Here is a 16940-nt window from a genome sequence, read left to right on the forward strand (position 1 = left end):
CTCCCTGAAATGTGTCGGTAACTGCTGCTTTCTATTCCTGACAGTATTGCATGTATTCAACTGGAACTGAAAAGAGGGAGGTTCTCCTCATGGAAATGTTGAGGAACCATGAGGCCACTGATAAGCTGGTAGTGCTTCGCTAAAGACTCAAGGATCAAAAAGTAAGGAATTCAGAGCACTACTAAAGCTAAAGAGCTTTAAACGCATACATGCCTACACAAAAATAGGATTCTGGAATTATTATTTGACATTTTCACTTCTTTTCACCATACATTTAAGTTCATTTACCTTAGACGTGAAAGAGATAAAAAGCTGCTCCTCAACTTCTTCAACTTTGGGCTGCTTATTTCTGTAGTCATTCCCATCGCGACCCACATCTAACCTGGCAAGCTTTGTAGCCCTGGATGACTTCTTTCTCTTGTGGGGCTTGCTGGCTAAGATTGGTTGGACCATCACAGAGGGCTGTGGAAGTTCAGAAACTGGTAAAGGCTGACTAGGAACAGCCAGCGTGTCTGTGTTTGAAAACTCCACTCCAATGTCGTCGTCGGTGGAGAAAAAGTGCACAAGCTCTGAGAGGGAAGTTGTAGGGGACAACCCATCTTCATCTAAAGAAGAGAAGGTCGGAGACAGTGGGAGCTGAAGAGCAAGGGGGGACAACTCCGCAGGGAAAGGCAGAGACTGTTCGGTCTCTTGAAATGATGGAATGGGGTCTTTCGGAGGGGTTGATGTTGAAGTATTAATAGTCTGTGGCTCGGGAAGACAGGACAACAAAGGTGACATTAAAGGGGTTGACTGCTCCTGAAGCTGTAATGTTGGGAAAGAAGGGTTTGTATAAGTTCCAGACAGAGGTAATACTGTATGCCATTTAAAGACCGACGAGTTCCTGCTGTGTTGGGGGTCTTCAAAAGAGTCTGTACTTGCTGTACTTGCGGCAGCAGATGTTGCAGAGTCAAGTTCTAAAGCTAATGAGGCTGGAAGAGGCGGTAAAGGTTCTGGGGAGCTCGCAGGTGACAAAGGATCAAAGTCAATTGAGGAACACTGAGGGTCTGGGAGCACAGAGTCAATCTTCATGGAGCGAGAACCTGAAGGTAGTGTGGAAGACTCTGCTGGTGCTTTGGATGAGTCTGGGAGAGACAATGATGTACTGAGATGTATGGACAAATCAGATGATGCAGAGGTAGAACATGTTGAGAGGGTGAGTGTAGACACCTCAGGAGACCCAAATGTATTCTCAGAGTTTAATGTTTTATGATAAGGGACCATCTGCCCTGATCCTAAACCTTCAGAAATGGAGATGAAGGGGTTTTCAAGTTTGGGTCCCACTGTCTCTAAAGGAATGACAGGGACTGGACTGGATGGGCTGGATGGCGGAAGAGTTGTTTCAACTTCCTGTTCAGTAACATTCAAAACCTTTTCATATGGTAGAACATCTTTTCCACAGTTCTCCATGACTGGTTTGACACGGGTTTCCTGTTGAGCCACTGCAGCAGAACCTGGAGAACCGCGGTCCTCAGGCAGAGATGCTTCAAGAGCAGTGTCCATTTTGTTCTTTGCCTTTTTAGATTTTGTTGAATGCTGCTTTAGAAAAAGTGCAAGTGCTGGTAGCGGGAGCCGAGCTGGCCGTTTCTGTTGCTTCACACCATCCAGTGCATCGCCTACAATACATTGTTGGTCAGATTTGTTCAAGGAAACCTGGCCTCCTGTTGGAGCAGCAGCTGAAGAGTCTGTTCTGACATCGGCCATATAATTAAACGAGTTAGAAAGATGCTCATTGTCTTTAATGTTTCTAGTTGTTTCAAGAGTTAGACTATTCCTGGTGGGTGTAGTGACAGATCCATTGTTCTTGTGAACAACACTCTGTTTATTCCTGTCAGTCAAAGTTGTGGACGTAGTGTTACTTTGTGCTGCTCTGGGAGAGTTGCTGGGGTTGCTGCCGCGTTGCTCCATGTGACATCTCTGCAGTGAAACATGAGCCTCGCAAATTAGCTCAGAAATTAACTTGGGCGCTGGACATGAACCGCTTCTGAAGGAAACCACAGAAAAATTACGCATTAGTCACACTAGCTCACTTAATGATTATGGTATACTGCTACTACTGGTGTCAAATTGCTCAAATTGGCACCAGTAAAGTACATTTCCATTTTGTTCCAAAGCTGCCAAGAAAACCTGAGGCAAAAGGGAAAATTCAAGAAACATCGTTTGGTTTGAGAGAATATAATAGGGTAATGTGACACCTTCATAAATGTAGAATACGCACAACTTTAATTGTTTGGAGCCACCTCTGCCCTTTTGTTTTTGTAATGGTGCTGTTAAAAAAGACCCAAAATTAACACCTTTATCTTCAAGAGTTATGCACCAATCAATCAACTGGATTAAAATCTGCCATCAGCAATATAAAAAACAGTTTCCCAATTATCAAAAACATGTTTTCCACATGCAAGCTTTTCAGCAAACAAAAGTGGAAACTAGAATTACATGTGGTAATCCAATATGAAAATATATTCCATGTAATTAGTTCTAAAGATCCAATGGTATTTTTGTTTGGAGCAACACTGAAGGAGATATCCAATCCCAACCACACAAATATCTTTGCTTTTCCTTACAGCAAAGAAAATAATAGCAAACTGGAAAGACATTAAACAACCATCCATACCTGAGAGGAGAAACATTCTAAAACAGGTTTATATAATGAAACAAATGACTACAAGAATACAACAAAAATGAGATCTATTTATCCAGAGGTGAAGAGATTTGGAATATGCCTGGGGGAAGGAACTGAAAGCACTTTAGCCCTCTATTTGACGTGTATTGTTAGGGGTTTTGTTTTGTTTTTCTTTATTGGACTAATCCAATAAAAAGATGTAAAGTTGGCTATTAAGCAGGTGAAACACTGGAAAATGTGTCCCTTTTACCTGTTCATCGAATGCTGAAGCTCTCATAATTTTTGGTGCAACAAAAAACAACATCATTAATCTACATTTTGTCTCTGAGTTTAGTAAAACGAGATCATGTTTAAGACATAGGCTTTAATGCATAAATAATCTATTCATTTTCTGTTGAATTTCAAACTACCATTGTTTGAAAACCAGTGAATGATTGTTGCCAACAAATATAAATAGAGTTAGGCTATTTCTACAAAACAAAAACAGAAATATTTCAGATAAAAGCTACGTTCGCAATAAAAATTTAAAGTTTGGGTAAACATAACTCTGTTAAATTATTTTGGCCAATATGTAAAACAGGGACTTAGCTCAGGATGGGGGGCTGTTGCAAAGTAAATCTAGATAATTAAGTGTTTACTAACTAGCAATATATCATCAACTGAGTTTGATTGTGTTGTAGTATTATAAGTATAATTGAATTAAACTCCATGTAGGTATCAAATGGTTCGATATTATGTATTTCTACATAAATGAATATGATTTTTTTTGTAAACTACATTGAAATTACATGTGTTTTAAATTGGTGCAGTATGAATAAACTGAATTAATTGTATTTGAATATTTCCAGCATTGTGACTTTATTGCCAATAAACTTCATTAATGTGATGGAAAGGTGGTTCCTAGAGTCTCTAGAAGTAGAATGGGAGGCAGATCCTTTAGTTATCAGGCTCCTCTCCTGTGGAACCAGCTCCCAGTTTTAGTTCGTGAGGCAGACACCCTGTCTACTTTTAAGGCTAGGCTTAAAAATTTCCTTTTTGATAAAGCTTATAGTTAGAATGGCTTAGGTTATCCTGAGCTATCTCTGTAGTTATGCTGCTATAGGCTTAGGCTGCTGGAGGACATAATGACCACTTTTCCTCACTGTACTACATTCTCCTACCACTCTCCAATTTTGAATTTTTGCTGTTATTCCGGCTTTTACATTTATGTTCTCTGTTTTTTTCTCTTCCTAGAAGCTACACCTGACCTGCCTCTGTGTTTAGCTATGGCCCCTTCCTGGAGGGGGGCATCAGCCAAGCTGCTGCTCCCAAGAACTTCATGTTCTATTTCTAAAGATTTGAAAACTGCCTATATCTGCTTAGCCTGTACCTGCTTAGCCATGTTTTTCACCTAGATAAAGCTACTAACTGTGGCTATTAACGTTTAACTAGAAAGTACTCTTGGATCAGTGCTTCTGTGTTTCTTTTTTTATTGTTGTGTGTTATGCTCTGTTCTCTAGAACAAAGCCTGGTTCTGCTGGAGATTTCTTCCTGTTAAAGGGGAGTTTTCCTTTTCACTCTCATGACAAGTTGCTCAATAGAGATAGAAAACGTTTAAACAAATTTGAATAATAAACCAAACATGACTGCATTGTTTGATAACTAGAATCAAATCTGAATGTAAGTGCTCAAAATTTATCTGTATGATTTAATTTAATTGACTATATATTTCTGTATATAAATTGCATGTTTTGGTTTTTGTAAACTGCCTTGAGATTACATTTGTTTTGAATTATAAATAAACTGAATTCAATTATCTAGATTGCAGGGAAATAGAGTAAAAAGAGAAGGAACCAAAGGTTTTCTGAGGGATTTACATGCTCAGAATTTTCTTCCGCTGTATGTTTGATGCTGGCATCTTTGCCACCTACTGGTGAGGCATGGGTATCTCAGTTTTGTAGGCAGATATTCTGTTTATAAGAGACCTTTCAAATGCAGGACATATTTTTTGCTGACACAAATGCTGGTAGTAGTGATGCCAGGACCTTAGTAGTGTTAGAAATTTTTTTTTAGAAAGTGTTAGAAAATATCAGTACTATAAGACAAAATACTCAACCACAGATGGAAAGAAGAACTAAGAAAACATATCAAACTGCCCGAGAGCAAGAAGGTCCAGCAGTTCATTTGTATAACTAATAAAGTCAGAACATGGATATCTCAATATTTCTTGGCCTTTAAACGCTGTACAAATATTACAAGCTGTATTTATGCTACCTATCACATAACAGTTCAAAGCAATTTCATCAGCACAACACTAATCATAATAATGACTTAGTAATTTCATTACAAAAACAGTCAGATTCAATAAACTAGAATATGTATTTTGATGAGGCTTGTTTGTCAGATTAAATGTGCCTTTTGAAAACAACAACCCTAAAGCAGGATTCGCCTTTGAGAAGCACCAGCTTCTCAAGGCTGACGGAAAATTAAGAGTCAGCCTAACCCAAATAATTGTTGTTTTTCTGAATCTGGCTCCCCTGCACGGCCTTGATGGCTGGCTATCTTCAACCTCTCCTGGAAGTTATGTAAACATGACGCTCTGCTCCCTCTGCCCCCTCCCCTCCCTGAGGACATCTGTGGACCTGCTCAGAACTTTGTGGCCGGTTGATGAACATTCCAACGTACCATCAAGGACAATGGCCTCTGTGACAGTGCTTCATGGACTTACTTGCACACACTCACTTGCACACACACACATATGCTCAAGATAAACATATGCACCCCCTCACACCACCTTCACCGTTCCCGGCATGATGTTGTTTTGTAAACTTGTTGCTTCTTTGTGCTGAGGTTTTTTGCAATCTCAAACTGTATCCTGCTAAGGATAGAGTGTGAAATATGATTTTTTTCCTCTATTTACCTAATGTGGCCTCTTTTCTCATCTAGCAAGGGCAGCGCCTGTGAGTGGGCAGCAAAGCCTCGGTGACCCGTCCCCCCCTTGTCTTGAGTCATGATGTATGTTTGGATGGGTTGTACTGGAATTCTAATTTCCCCTCGGGGATCAATAAAGTATCTTTGAATTGAATTTTCAATTGAATGTTCAAACATAAGGGTGTCCATCAGTGCACTTGGCACCAGGACACCCTAGGCAGGAGGTCAATGATCGACTTTGTTGTTGTATCATCAGACCTTCGGCCGCATGTTTTGGACACTCGGGTGAAGAGAGGGGCTGAGCTGTCCACTGATCACCACTGGTGGTGAGTTGGATCCGCTGGGGGAGGAGAAAGCCGGACAGACTTGGCAGACCAAGCGCATAGTGAGGGTCTGCTGGGAACGTCTGGCGGACCCCTTGGCCAGCGATGTATTCAACTCTGACCTCCGGGAGAGCTTTGACCAGATTCCGAGGGATGTTGGAGACATAGAGTCCGAGTGGACCATGTTCTCCGCATATATTGTCGATGCTATCGCCCGTAACTGCGGCCGTAAGGTCTGCGGTGCCTGTCACGGCGGCAATCCCCGAACCCGGAGGTGGACACCATCTTCAAGCTGAAGAAGGAGTCCTATCGGCTGTGGTTGGCTTGTGGGACTCCTGAGGCGGCTGACGGGTACCATGGGGCCAAGCGTGCCGCGGCCCGGGCGGTGGCAGAGGCAAAAACTCGGACCTGGGAGGAGTTTGGTGAGGCCATGGAGAAGGACTACCGGTTGGCCCCGAAGCGATTCTGGCAAACCGTCCGGCGCCTCAGGAAGGGGAAGCAGTGCTTCGCTAACACCGTTTACAGTGGGGATGGGGAGCTGCTGACCTCGACTGGGGACATTATCGGGCGGTGGAAGGAGTACTTCGAGGATCTCCTCAATCCTGCCATCACGCATTCCCTGGTGTAAACAGAGGCTGGAGACTCGGGGTTGGACTCTTTCATCACCTGGGCTGAAGTCACCGAGGTGGTTAAAAAGCTCCGCAGTGGCAGGGCTTCGGGGTTGGATGAGATCCGCCCTGAGTACCTCCAGTCTTTGGATGTCGTGGGGCTGTCATGGTTAACACAACTCTTCAACATTGCGTGGGACAGTGCCTCTGGACTGGCAAACTGGGGTGGTGGTCCCCCTATATAAGAAGGGTGACCGGAGGGTGTGTTCCAACTACAGGGGGATCACACTCCTCAGCCTCCCTGGTAAGGCCAACGCCAGGGTATTGGAGAGGAGAGTCCGGACGATAGTCGAACCCCGGCTTCAGGAGGAGCAGTGTGGTTTTCGTCCCGGCCGTGGAACACTGGACCAGCTCTATACCCTCTACAGGGTGCTCGAGGGTTCATGGGAGTTTGCCCAACCGGTCCACATGTGTTTTGTGGACCTGGAGAAAGCATTCGACTGTGTCCCTCGTGATGCCCTGTGGGTGGTGCTTCAGGAGTATGGAATCAGGACCCTTTACTAGTGGCCATCCGGTCTCTGTACAAGCAGAGTAGGAGTTTGGTCCGTATTGCCGCCACTAAGTCGGACCTGTTCCCGATGCATGTTGGACTCCGGAAGGGCTGACCTTTGTCACCAGTCCTGTTCATAACTTTTATGGACAGGATTTCTAGGTGCAGCCAAGGGCCGGAGGGGGTCTGGTTTGGGGACCAGAGGATTTCGTCTCTTCTTTTTGCAGATGACGTGGTCCTGCTGGCCCCATCTAGCCAAGACCTACAGCATGCAGTGGGGCGGTTCGCAGCCGAGTGTGAAGCGGCTGGGATGAAGATCAGCTCCTCCAAATCCGAGGCCATGGTTCTCGACAGGAAAAGGGTGGCTTGTCCTCTTCAGGTTGGAGGGGAGTTCCTGCCTCAAGTGGAGGAGTTTAAGTATCTCGGGGTCTTGTTCACGAGTGAGGGAAGAATGGAGCAGGAGATCGACAGACGGATCGGTGCGGCTGCCGCAGTAATGGGGGTGCTGTGCCGGTCCATTGTGGTGAAGAGAGAGCTAAGCCGAAAAGCGAAGCTCTCGATTTACCGGTCGGTCTACGTTCCTACCCTCACCTATGGCCATGAACTTTGGGTCATGACCGAAAGAACGAGATCCCGGATACAAGCGGCTGAAATGAGCTTCCTCCGTAGGGTGGCCGGGCACTCCCTTAGAGATAGGGTGAGGAGCTCGGCCATCCGGGAGGGGCTCGGAGTAGAGCCGCTGCTTCTCCACATCGAGAGGAGCCAGTTGAGGTGGCTCGGGCATCTATACCGGATGTCTCCTGGACGCCTTCCTCGGGAGGTGTTCCAGGCACGTCCCACCAGGAGGAGGCCCATGGGACGACCCAGGACACGCTGGAGGGACTACGTCCCTCGGCTGGCCTGGGAACGCCTTGGGCTCCCCCCGGAGGAGCTGGAGGAGGTGTCTGGGGAGAGGGACATCTGGGCGTCTCTGCTGAGTCTGCTGCCCCCGCGACCCGGTCCCGGATAAAGCGGAAGACGACGAGTACGAGAAAGAAAGAAGCCCAACACACATCAATGTGAGAAGTAAAATCCCTTGTCCTACGATGCTAGATAAATGGATGTAATGATACCTGTCATTCAAATAGAGTCAATCCATTAAATGTAGAAAGAGACAAACTGTGGAAAAATGTCATATTAAAAATTGCTGCTGGATCTACAATATCTTTCTCATAAGCATGAATGTTATTTTAGACATTTTTAATTTCAACAGTTTGAAATTGCAACAGTTTATTTTGCAACGGTCTATTTTTGAAGAGAAGGAATGTACAGCCGTAGTTTAAAGAAAGCAGGCAAGTGTTTGGTTCAAAGCAAGTGTTGGGTTGGTCTCACAAAGGGAATGGTTTGGAGTCTGGCAGGCAGAGGAGGTACACCTCAAGATCTGGCCCAACCCCAGAAGGGATGGTTGGGAAGGGACCACAGAGAAAGTGTACTTCTAAGTAACCATTAGCCAGCTGAAACTTGAGGATAATTAACTTCCCAACAAGCACAGGGTGATTTGACATTTTTCTACAACAGATCAGGGAACTATCACCAAAAACGTTAAAGAAAAACACTTGCAAACTAAACATTTAAAGGAAACCAACAATCAACTAAAATGGACTGAATGGCTGGATTAGATTTTTTCAAGTTCCTTTAGTTCCCCGTTAAAGATTCTTAAGAAGTAAAAAAGTAACGTTCAGTAATAGCGCATTCCAAATACACTACTCAGTTAGGGACATTCGGCCTTCAGGTGAAATTTCACGATGAACCTATAATACACAATAACCTTTACAGGTGAACTTAATGTGACCTTCTATAAGCCTTTGAATGTACATGTCCAACTGTTCAATGTTTCAGTACTTTTTGTACAACTTCCTGTTCTCCAACAAGGAGCTTAATGTCAAAGTTTACAGCAGGTGTTTGATCCATGAATCGACCAATAAATATCCTGGTTCAGTCAGAGGTGATATTTAAACTGTCCTCTTCATCATAATGTTCACATTTTGACATCATGAAACCAAGACAACACCTAACGACTGATCAGCAGTACTTTGTCATTCAATCTGTGTCACAGAGTGTCATCAGCAGGTTGATACAGAGAGACTGGAAGAGTCACAGAAAGGCATAGAAGTGGATGTTCTTTGCCCACATCATACACTTATGACTGCTTCATTGTGAACAGTTCCCTTTGGAACTGGATGATGAACACTACTTGACTTCAGGCACATTTAAGGGAGGTGAGAGAGACCCAAGTGTCATGTCAGACCATTAGAAACGGTTTATATCAGCGTGGTCTGTCTGCTAGGCGACCTGCAAGGTACCTGAACACACCATTAGGCACAGGCATCATCATTGTACATGGACCAGGGAGCATTTACGCTGAACGAGGGACCAGAGGGCCTCAGCTCTGTTGTCTGATGAAAGCTGATTCACGTTGAGCGGAAATGGTGGCTGCCAACGATGTTGGAGACATCAAAGAGAGCTCTATGCATCTGCCACTGTTACCACCCGGCCAGCCTTTGGTGATGGTGGTGTTACAGTGTGGGCAGGTGTGTCTAGTCAATACAGAACAGCCCTACACTGAGTGACTGGTACAGTGACAAGCCCATTAATCCAGTCACTGTGGCCCTGCATAAACAACACCGGCCTCATTTCATCTTCATGGACAACAATACTCCAGCTCTTCAAGGTAGCATCATTAGGAAACAGCTGCTGGAGACTGGGGTACCTGGAATGGAGTGACCTGCTCTTTCTCCAGACCTGAACCCCATAGAAAACCTATGAGATCAGTTGAGTCTCCGTCTAGAGGCTCGTAACTCTGTACCTCAGAACCTCAATGACTTGACGGGCCGTCCTTCAAGAACAGTGAGATACCATGACTCAGCAGACAATAAGTCGACTTGTGAACAGCATGAGACGTTATTGTCAAGCTGGCATTGATACTCAAGGTCACATGACACGTTATTGAGACATTTACATTTTTTGTAGTGGTCTACCCACCATTGTTGGCTTTTGTTTCAATATATAGTTTGAGATGAGGAAATCACCAATGAATGCTTCTACTTAAATGTCTTGCTTGTATTATATAATATCACTGTAGCGTGAACTTTTTATGTCTTTCATAAATTTCACCTGAAAGCCAAATATCTCTAGCTTTTTGAGAGTAATGTTTAAAAATCGCCAAGTGTTTCAAAATACAAGGAATAAAATATTGTGGCAAAATGATAAAAACACAATAAAAATTAATTCAAAGAAGAAAGGGATAAAAACACACAAAGAAAAAAAAGGACACTAATGGGATGCTTGTCTCAACAAAAACGTCTTCAGCTGCTTTTTAGATGACAAAAATAATACAAACACAGAGCTTCAGATTAGATCAACAACGTCTAATTAGCATTTGATATTTAACCTACAGAGGAGCCACAAGGAAAAAAAAACTACGTTAACCTTTTGAAATTACCACTGATTTTGTGATTGAAACACATATTAAAAACTTGAAAGAAATATTCATTTTGGTTGAAATAATATAGCTCAATAAAGTTGTAGTTTTCGTGATTCTTAGACAGGTAAACTGTTCCCGCTTTAAAAAGAAAAGGAAATTTAGATGTAGTTTTAGCACTTCTTTGTTTTGAAGAAAATGCTCAATTTGGTGCAAATTAAATTTATAACCTTAAGAATAACCAAACTAAGTACTGACTGCAGAGAAATATTGGAGACTTAACTAAAACTTAGTAAGCCATCAGCATTAGGTGAAACTTTATGCTTCGTGTGTTCTCTCTGAATGCCCTCAACTTGCTCACAGGGTCTGAGTAATACTTCACAGGGTTTCATTTACTAGATCAAATAACTGTGAGCTAAGTTAGCAACCCTGATGTTTACCTCAGTACACATCAGGGTTGCACACATATAGAAACGTTTAGATTTTTGATTATTAGTAAAGACCAAGGCAACAGGGGATGAGTATAAGAAATAAATGGAATAAAGTTAAAACTGAATCAAACCTTTTCAACAATAAACTAATCCAAACTAATAGTTCTGTTTTACAGGATGATAGATTCTTTCATCAATAAACAGAATGCATTTTGAAATGCTGTCAGAGTGTGTTTACAGAATATTAAAAAGTCACCAAATATTAAACGAAAAAGGACGTTTTAGGAAACTGGACGGATCTGCAGATATAATTTTTAACTTTTACCATTGATTCTGTAAGAATTAAATTCTAGCTAGTCTTTCCAGGGCTTTGAGTGACCGTGGAAACATACTTCTTGAAGAACACTTCTTTAATTACGTCAGCACTTGGATTTCTTGCAGCTCCAGACGGCATATTTGGTAAAACAAACTAAAATAATTTTCTCCATTAAACTGTCGGGACTTACCTTGGACTTTCCCTCGGAACATTGGCAGCAGACTGTGTATCGCTCGTCATGGATTTTTCCTGAGGCTCTTTTGGCGCTGGTAGTTTTAAGTCTGATGCTTTTGAATGTCTAGGTTTATGGTTTGCTAGCAAAACTTTTAAGCTCTTCTTTACAGGATGCCGCTCAGTGTTCCTCTTATCTTCGGAACTGTTCAACTCTTTGCCCAAGATTCCTTTGAGCTTTAAGCCATATGAATTGACTCGGTCCTCCTTCAGTTTCTTAACAAATGGGTTGTAATTAACCTTCAGCTGAGTAAACTGTGGGTTTTGATATGTGGAGACTGTCATAAACTCAGTCTGGGGGAAAGTGAAAGTGAGAACATTGGGACCATTCACTTTTAAGTCTTCTACGGCTCTATCTGCTGGGACCAGGTGCAGTTGCGGTAAATAGCGGTGCATGGGATGCAGGATAATGTTCCCCTCCTGGTCTGAGATGTTGTTTGTGAGTTTCAGTCTGTAAAAAGACACTGGACTCTGCATCCAGTGTTGACCTGTTGCTGGGGAATCTGGATGAACGAAAGGTTTACTCTTTACATGATGCTCTGCTTTTCTGCAAACTTGCCAACTCTCACCCGTCCATTTGTACTGATTGTTGTCTAAAGGTTCAACGTCCATGATCAGAGAGTACTTCCTTGACAACTGCAAGCCAGAGATTCGGAAGCGGCAGTAAGGGAACATTCTGCTGCCTTGTTTGGTCAGAAGCATTTCTGTTCTACATTTAAAGAACTCATTCCACATGCTGTTGTTGTCTAGTGTCACTTTGACATCTTTACAGACACAGTCAGGTGATGGGGTATCAGAAGGAGAGTTTAGGCTTGTGGGATGTTTACGTTCACCCGTCTTAATGATGGCCTCCATAGCTGGGTACATCTTGTGTTTCCCACTAATCTGGTCTTCACCACTGGACATACAGAGGCCTTGAACAGTCCCACTTTTTTGCGTCATTCCTGTTCTCAAACCCACAAGGCATGCAGGTGACTGATCAGCTGTTGGAGCTGCTGCAGGGGCAGATGCCCCTTCCTTCAGGAACACCATACCTTGACGAGTCTTCGTAGAGGCCATGAACAGATCCCTGAAGGATCCCACTCCTTTGCATATTTCAAGATGGCATCCTAAAGAACAAGATCCATACAGTGTCAGTACAGCTGGACAATTCATGTGGCATTTTGTAGACAGCAGTTTTTGTTCAAATGTTAGGGATTTTGCTGAAAGGTTTTTCAAAACACACTGGGACTTCCAGAGGACAGGCCCATTATTGCAATTAGTAAACTGTTCCCCTTTAACATATAAGAATATAATGCATAGCGGTGCCGAAGATTTCTGGTATGGGCCATTTACCTCTGCACTACCATTCTGACTTCTAGAACACTTCATTCTTTTATGTTTCGTGCTCTTTTCTATTTTTTTTATTTCATGCTGCATCTCAATAGTTGCAGTGGCCAAACGTACAACTAATAGCAGAATGCAAGAACATTACCTGAGTCTTTTAGGGACAGCTTTTATTTAGTAAGGAAATGATTCTGGTCTAAACTTTGTCCATGAAAGAAATACTATTTATTTTGTGTCAGTTATTAGAGCTGTACAAACAACATACAGAACTGTGACTTACAGCCTAGTTAGGAGTTTAACTATAAAATTTGTGTAACGTTACTGTGACGAGCAAAGAACAAGTGCTCAATGTGGAGTGACTCAGTGAAGGTTGCTAAGAGCTGTAAAACAAGGATTTAAAGGGGACAGTGGAAAAGAACAGTCCCGAATACAAACTTATTTACAAGAACATGTGTGCATGTTACAAAAGATAACAAACGCTTAGAACAGTGTAAAAGGTGCAGTGTCTGCTGGATCATACCCTACTTTTTAATACAGGTCCTTCTCAAAATATTAGCATATTGTGATAAAGTTCATTATTTTCCATAATGTCATGATGAAAATTTAACATTCATATATTTTAGATTCATTGCACACTAACTGAAATATTTCAGGTATTTTATTGTCTTAATACGGATGATTGTGGCATACAGCTCATGAAAACCCAAAATTCCTATCTCACAAAATTTGCATATTTCATCCGACCAATAAAAGAAAAGTGTTTTTAATACAACAAATGTCAACCTTCAAATAATCATGTACAGTTATGCACTCAATACTTGGTTGGGAATCCTTTGGCAGAAATGACTGCTTCAATGCGGCGTGGCATGGAGGCAATCAGCCTGTGGCACTGCTGAGGTCTTATGGAGGCCCAGGATGCTTCGATAGCGGCCTTTAGCTCATCCAGAGTGTTGGGTCTTGAGTCTCTCAACGTTCTCTTCACAATATCCCACAGATTATCTATGGGGTTCAGGTCAGGAGAGTTGGCAGGCCAATTGAGCACAGTGATACCATGGTCAGTAAACCATTTACCAGTGGTTTTGGCACTGTGAGCAGGTGCCAGGTCGTGCTGAAAAATGAAATCTTCATCTCCATAAAGCAATTCAGCAGATGGAAGCATGAAGTGCTCCAAAATCTCCTGATAGCTAGCTGCATTGACCCTGCCCTGTATAAAACACAGTGGACCAACACCAGCAGCTGACACGGCACCCCAGACCATCACTGACTGTGGGTACATGACACTGGACTTCTGGCATTTTGGCATTTCCTTCTCCCCAGTCTTCCTCCAGACTCTGGCACCTTGATTTCCAAATGACGTGCAGAATTTGCTTTCATCCGAAAAAAGTACTTTGGACCACTGAGCAACAGTCCAGTGCTGCTTGTCTGCAGCCCAGGTCAGGCGCTTCTGCCGCCGTTTCTGGTTCAAAAGTGGCTTGACCTGGGGAATGCGGCACCTGTAGCCCATTTCCTGCACACGCCTGTGCACGGTGGCTCTGGATGTTTCTACTCCAGACTCAGTCCACTGCTTCCGCAGGTCCCCCAAGGTCTGGAATCGGCCCTTCTCCACAATCTTCCTCAGGGTCTGGTCACCTCTACTCGTTGTGCAGCGTTTTCTGCCACACTTTTTCCTTCCCACTGAGGTGCCTTGATACAGCACTCTGGGAACAGCCTATTTGTTCAGAAATTTCTTTCTGTGTCTTACCCTCTTGCTTGAGGGTATCAATAGTGGCCTTCAGGACAACAGTCAGGTTGGCAGTTGACTGCCTCCATGATTGGGGTTTTGAGTGATGAACCAGGCTGGGAGTTTTAAAGGCCCCGGGAATCTTTTGCAGGTGTTTAGAGTTAACTCGTTGATTCAGATGATTAGGTTCATAGCTCGTTTAGAGCCCCTTTTAATCATACTCGCTATACTTGTCATTTTTCTACTTCACCTATTTGTTATTAATATGGACACTTACCTGTCAGCATTTTATTTTGATCTCCTTGTATAAAGAGCTTTGATTTGGCAAAATGATCAAAACAAAATGGAGAAAAAAAACAGCCTGGAATGTGAGCAGCGCTGGTACCTGCTGCAATCAGAAGCTAGAGAGGAGACACAAGCAAGCTTCTTCACGGACAGGTGGGTGTTGATGGCCATTTAGGCCCTGACTACTGACATCATCATGTACAATGCAGCAAATACTTATTCACCTCATTTACATCTTCTGTGTATATGTTAAGACTATTGTACTTCATCTTGTCTAGAATGCATTTATGTATACATTTTTTCAGCTTTCTCCAATGTTTTACAAATGTTTATTTTTGAAAGCATTTATGTGCATTAATACAGGTCCTTCTCAAAAAATTAGCATATTGTGATAAAGTTCATTATTTTTCATAATGTCATGATGAAAATTTAACATTCATATATTTTAGATTCATTGCACACTAACTGAAATATTTCAGGTCTTTCATTGTCTTAATACGGATGATTTGGACATACAGCTCATGAAATCCCAAAATTCCTATCTCACAAAATTACCATATTATTAAAAGGGTCTCTAAATGAGCTATGAACCTAATCATCTGAATCAACGAGTTAACTCTAATCACCTGCAAAAGATTCCTGAGGCCTTTAAAACTCCCAGCCTGGTTCATCACTCAAAACCCCAATCATGGGTAAGACTGCCAACCTGACTGCTGTCCAGAAGGCCACTATTGACACCCTCAAGCAAGAGGGTAAGACACAGAAAGAAATTTCTGAACGAATAGGCTGTTCCCAGAGTGCTGTATCAAGGCACCTCAGTGGGAAGTCTGTGGGAAGGAAAAAGTGTGGCAGAAAACGCTGCACAACGAGAAGAGGTGACCGGACCCTGAGGAAGATTGTGGAGAAGGGCCGATTCCAGACCTTGGGGGACCTGCGGAAGCAGTGGACTGAGTCTGGAGTAGAAACATCCAGAGCCACCGTGCACAGGAAATAGGCTACAGGTGCCGCATTCCCCAGACCTGGGCTACAGAGAAGCAGCACTGGACTGTTGCTCAGTGGTCCAAAGTACTTTTTTGGGATGAAAGCAAATTTAGCATGTCATTCGGAAATCAAGGTGCCAGAGTCTGGAGGAAGACTGGGGAGAAGGAAATGCCAAAATGCCAGAAGTCCAGTGTCAAGTACCCACAGTCAGTGATAGTCTGGGGTGCCGTGTCAGCTGCTGGTGTTGGTCCACTGTGTTTTATCAAGGGCAGGGTCAATGCAGCTAGCCATCAGGAGACTTTGGAGCACTTCATGCTTCCATCTGCTGAAAAGCTTTATGGAGATGAAGATTTCATTTTTCAGCACGACCTGGCACCTGCTCACAGTGCCAAAACCACTGGTAAATGGTTTACTGATCATGGTATCACTGTGCTCAATTGGCCTGCCAACTCTCCTGACCTGAACCCCATAGAGAATCTGTGGGATATTGTGAAGAGAACGTTGAGAGACTCAAGATCCAACACTCTGGATGAGCTAAAGGCCGCTATCGAAGCATCCTGGGCCTCCATAAGACCTCAGCAGTGCCACAGGCTGATTGCCTCCATGCCACGCAGCATCGAAGCAGTCATTTCTGCAAAAGGATTCCCGACCAAGTATTGAGTGCATAACTGTACATGATTATTTGAAGGTTGACGTTTTTTGTATTAAAAACACTTTTCTTTTATTGGTCGGATGAAATATGCTAATTTTGTGAGATAGGAATTTTGGGTTTTCATGAGCTGTATGCCAAAATCATCCGTATTAAGACAATAAAATACCTGAAATATTTCAGTTAGTGTGCAATGAATCTAAAATATATGAATGTTAAATTTTCATCATGACATTATGGAAAATAATGAACTTTATCACAATATGCTAATTTTTTGAGAAGGACCTGTATTTCATTTCTTATGTACTACATTATTGTTTTCTTTTTTTTTTCACTTTTCATTGATGGTTATTTATTATGTTTCTATTATTTATTTATCCTTCCTAATATTACCTTACTAGAGGTGCACCTTAAATCTGTCCTGCTGCTGAAACTATTTAATTTCCCCCTTGGGGGCTAATAAAGTTTATCTTATCTCTATATTAATA

General features: G+C 42.8%; 1 protein-coding gene across 5 annotated transcripts in view; it reads right to left on the bottom strand.

Moving 5' to 3' along the window:
• Positions 1-16940, bottom strand: part of mgaa (MAX dimerization protein MGA a) — a 75419-nt gene that overhangs the window by 47980 nt on the left and 10499 nt on the right. For all 5 annotated transcript variants that reach the window (XM_047345176.1, XM_047345175.1, XM_047345177.1 and 2 more), the window contains exons 2-3: positions 11451-12600; positions 289-2023 (exon numbers count right to left, since the gene is read on the bottom strand). In XM_047345176.1, coding sequence (XP_047201132.1) covers positions 289-2023; positions 11451-12550 — 2835 coding nt within the window. In that variant the 5' untranslated portion in view covers positions 12551-12600. The remainder of the gene's footprint in view (positions 1-288; positions 2024-11450; positions 12601-16940) is intronic.

Source organism: Girardinichthys multiradiatus, chromosome 19 (genome assembly GCF_021462225.1).
Source record: "Girardinichthys multiradiatus isolate DD_20200921_A chromosome 19, DD_fGirMul_XY1, whole genome shotgun sequence".
NCBI classification, from domain to species: domain Eukaryota; kingdom Metazoa; phylum Chordata; class Actinopteri; order Cyprinodontiformes; family Goodeidae; genus Girardinichthys; species Girardinichthys multiradiatus.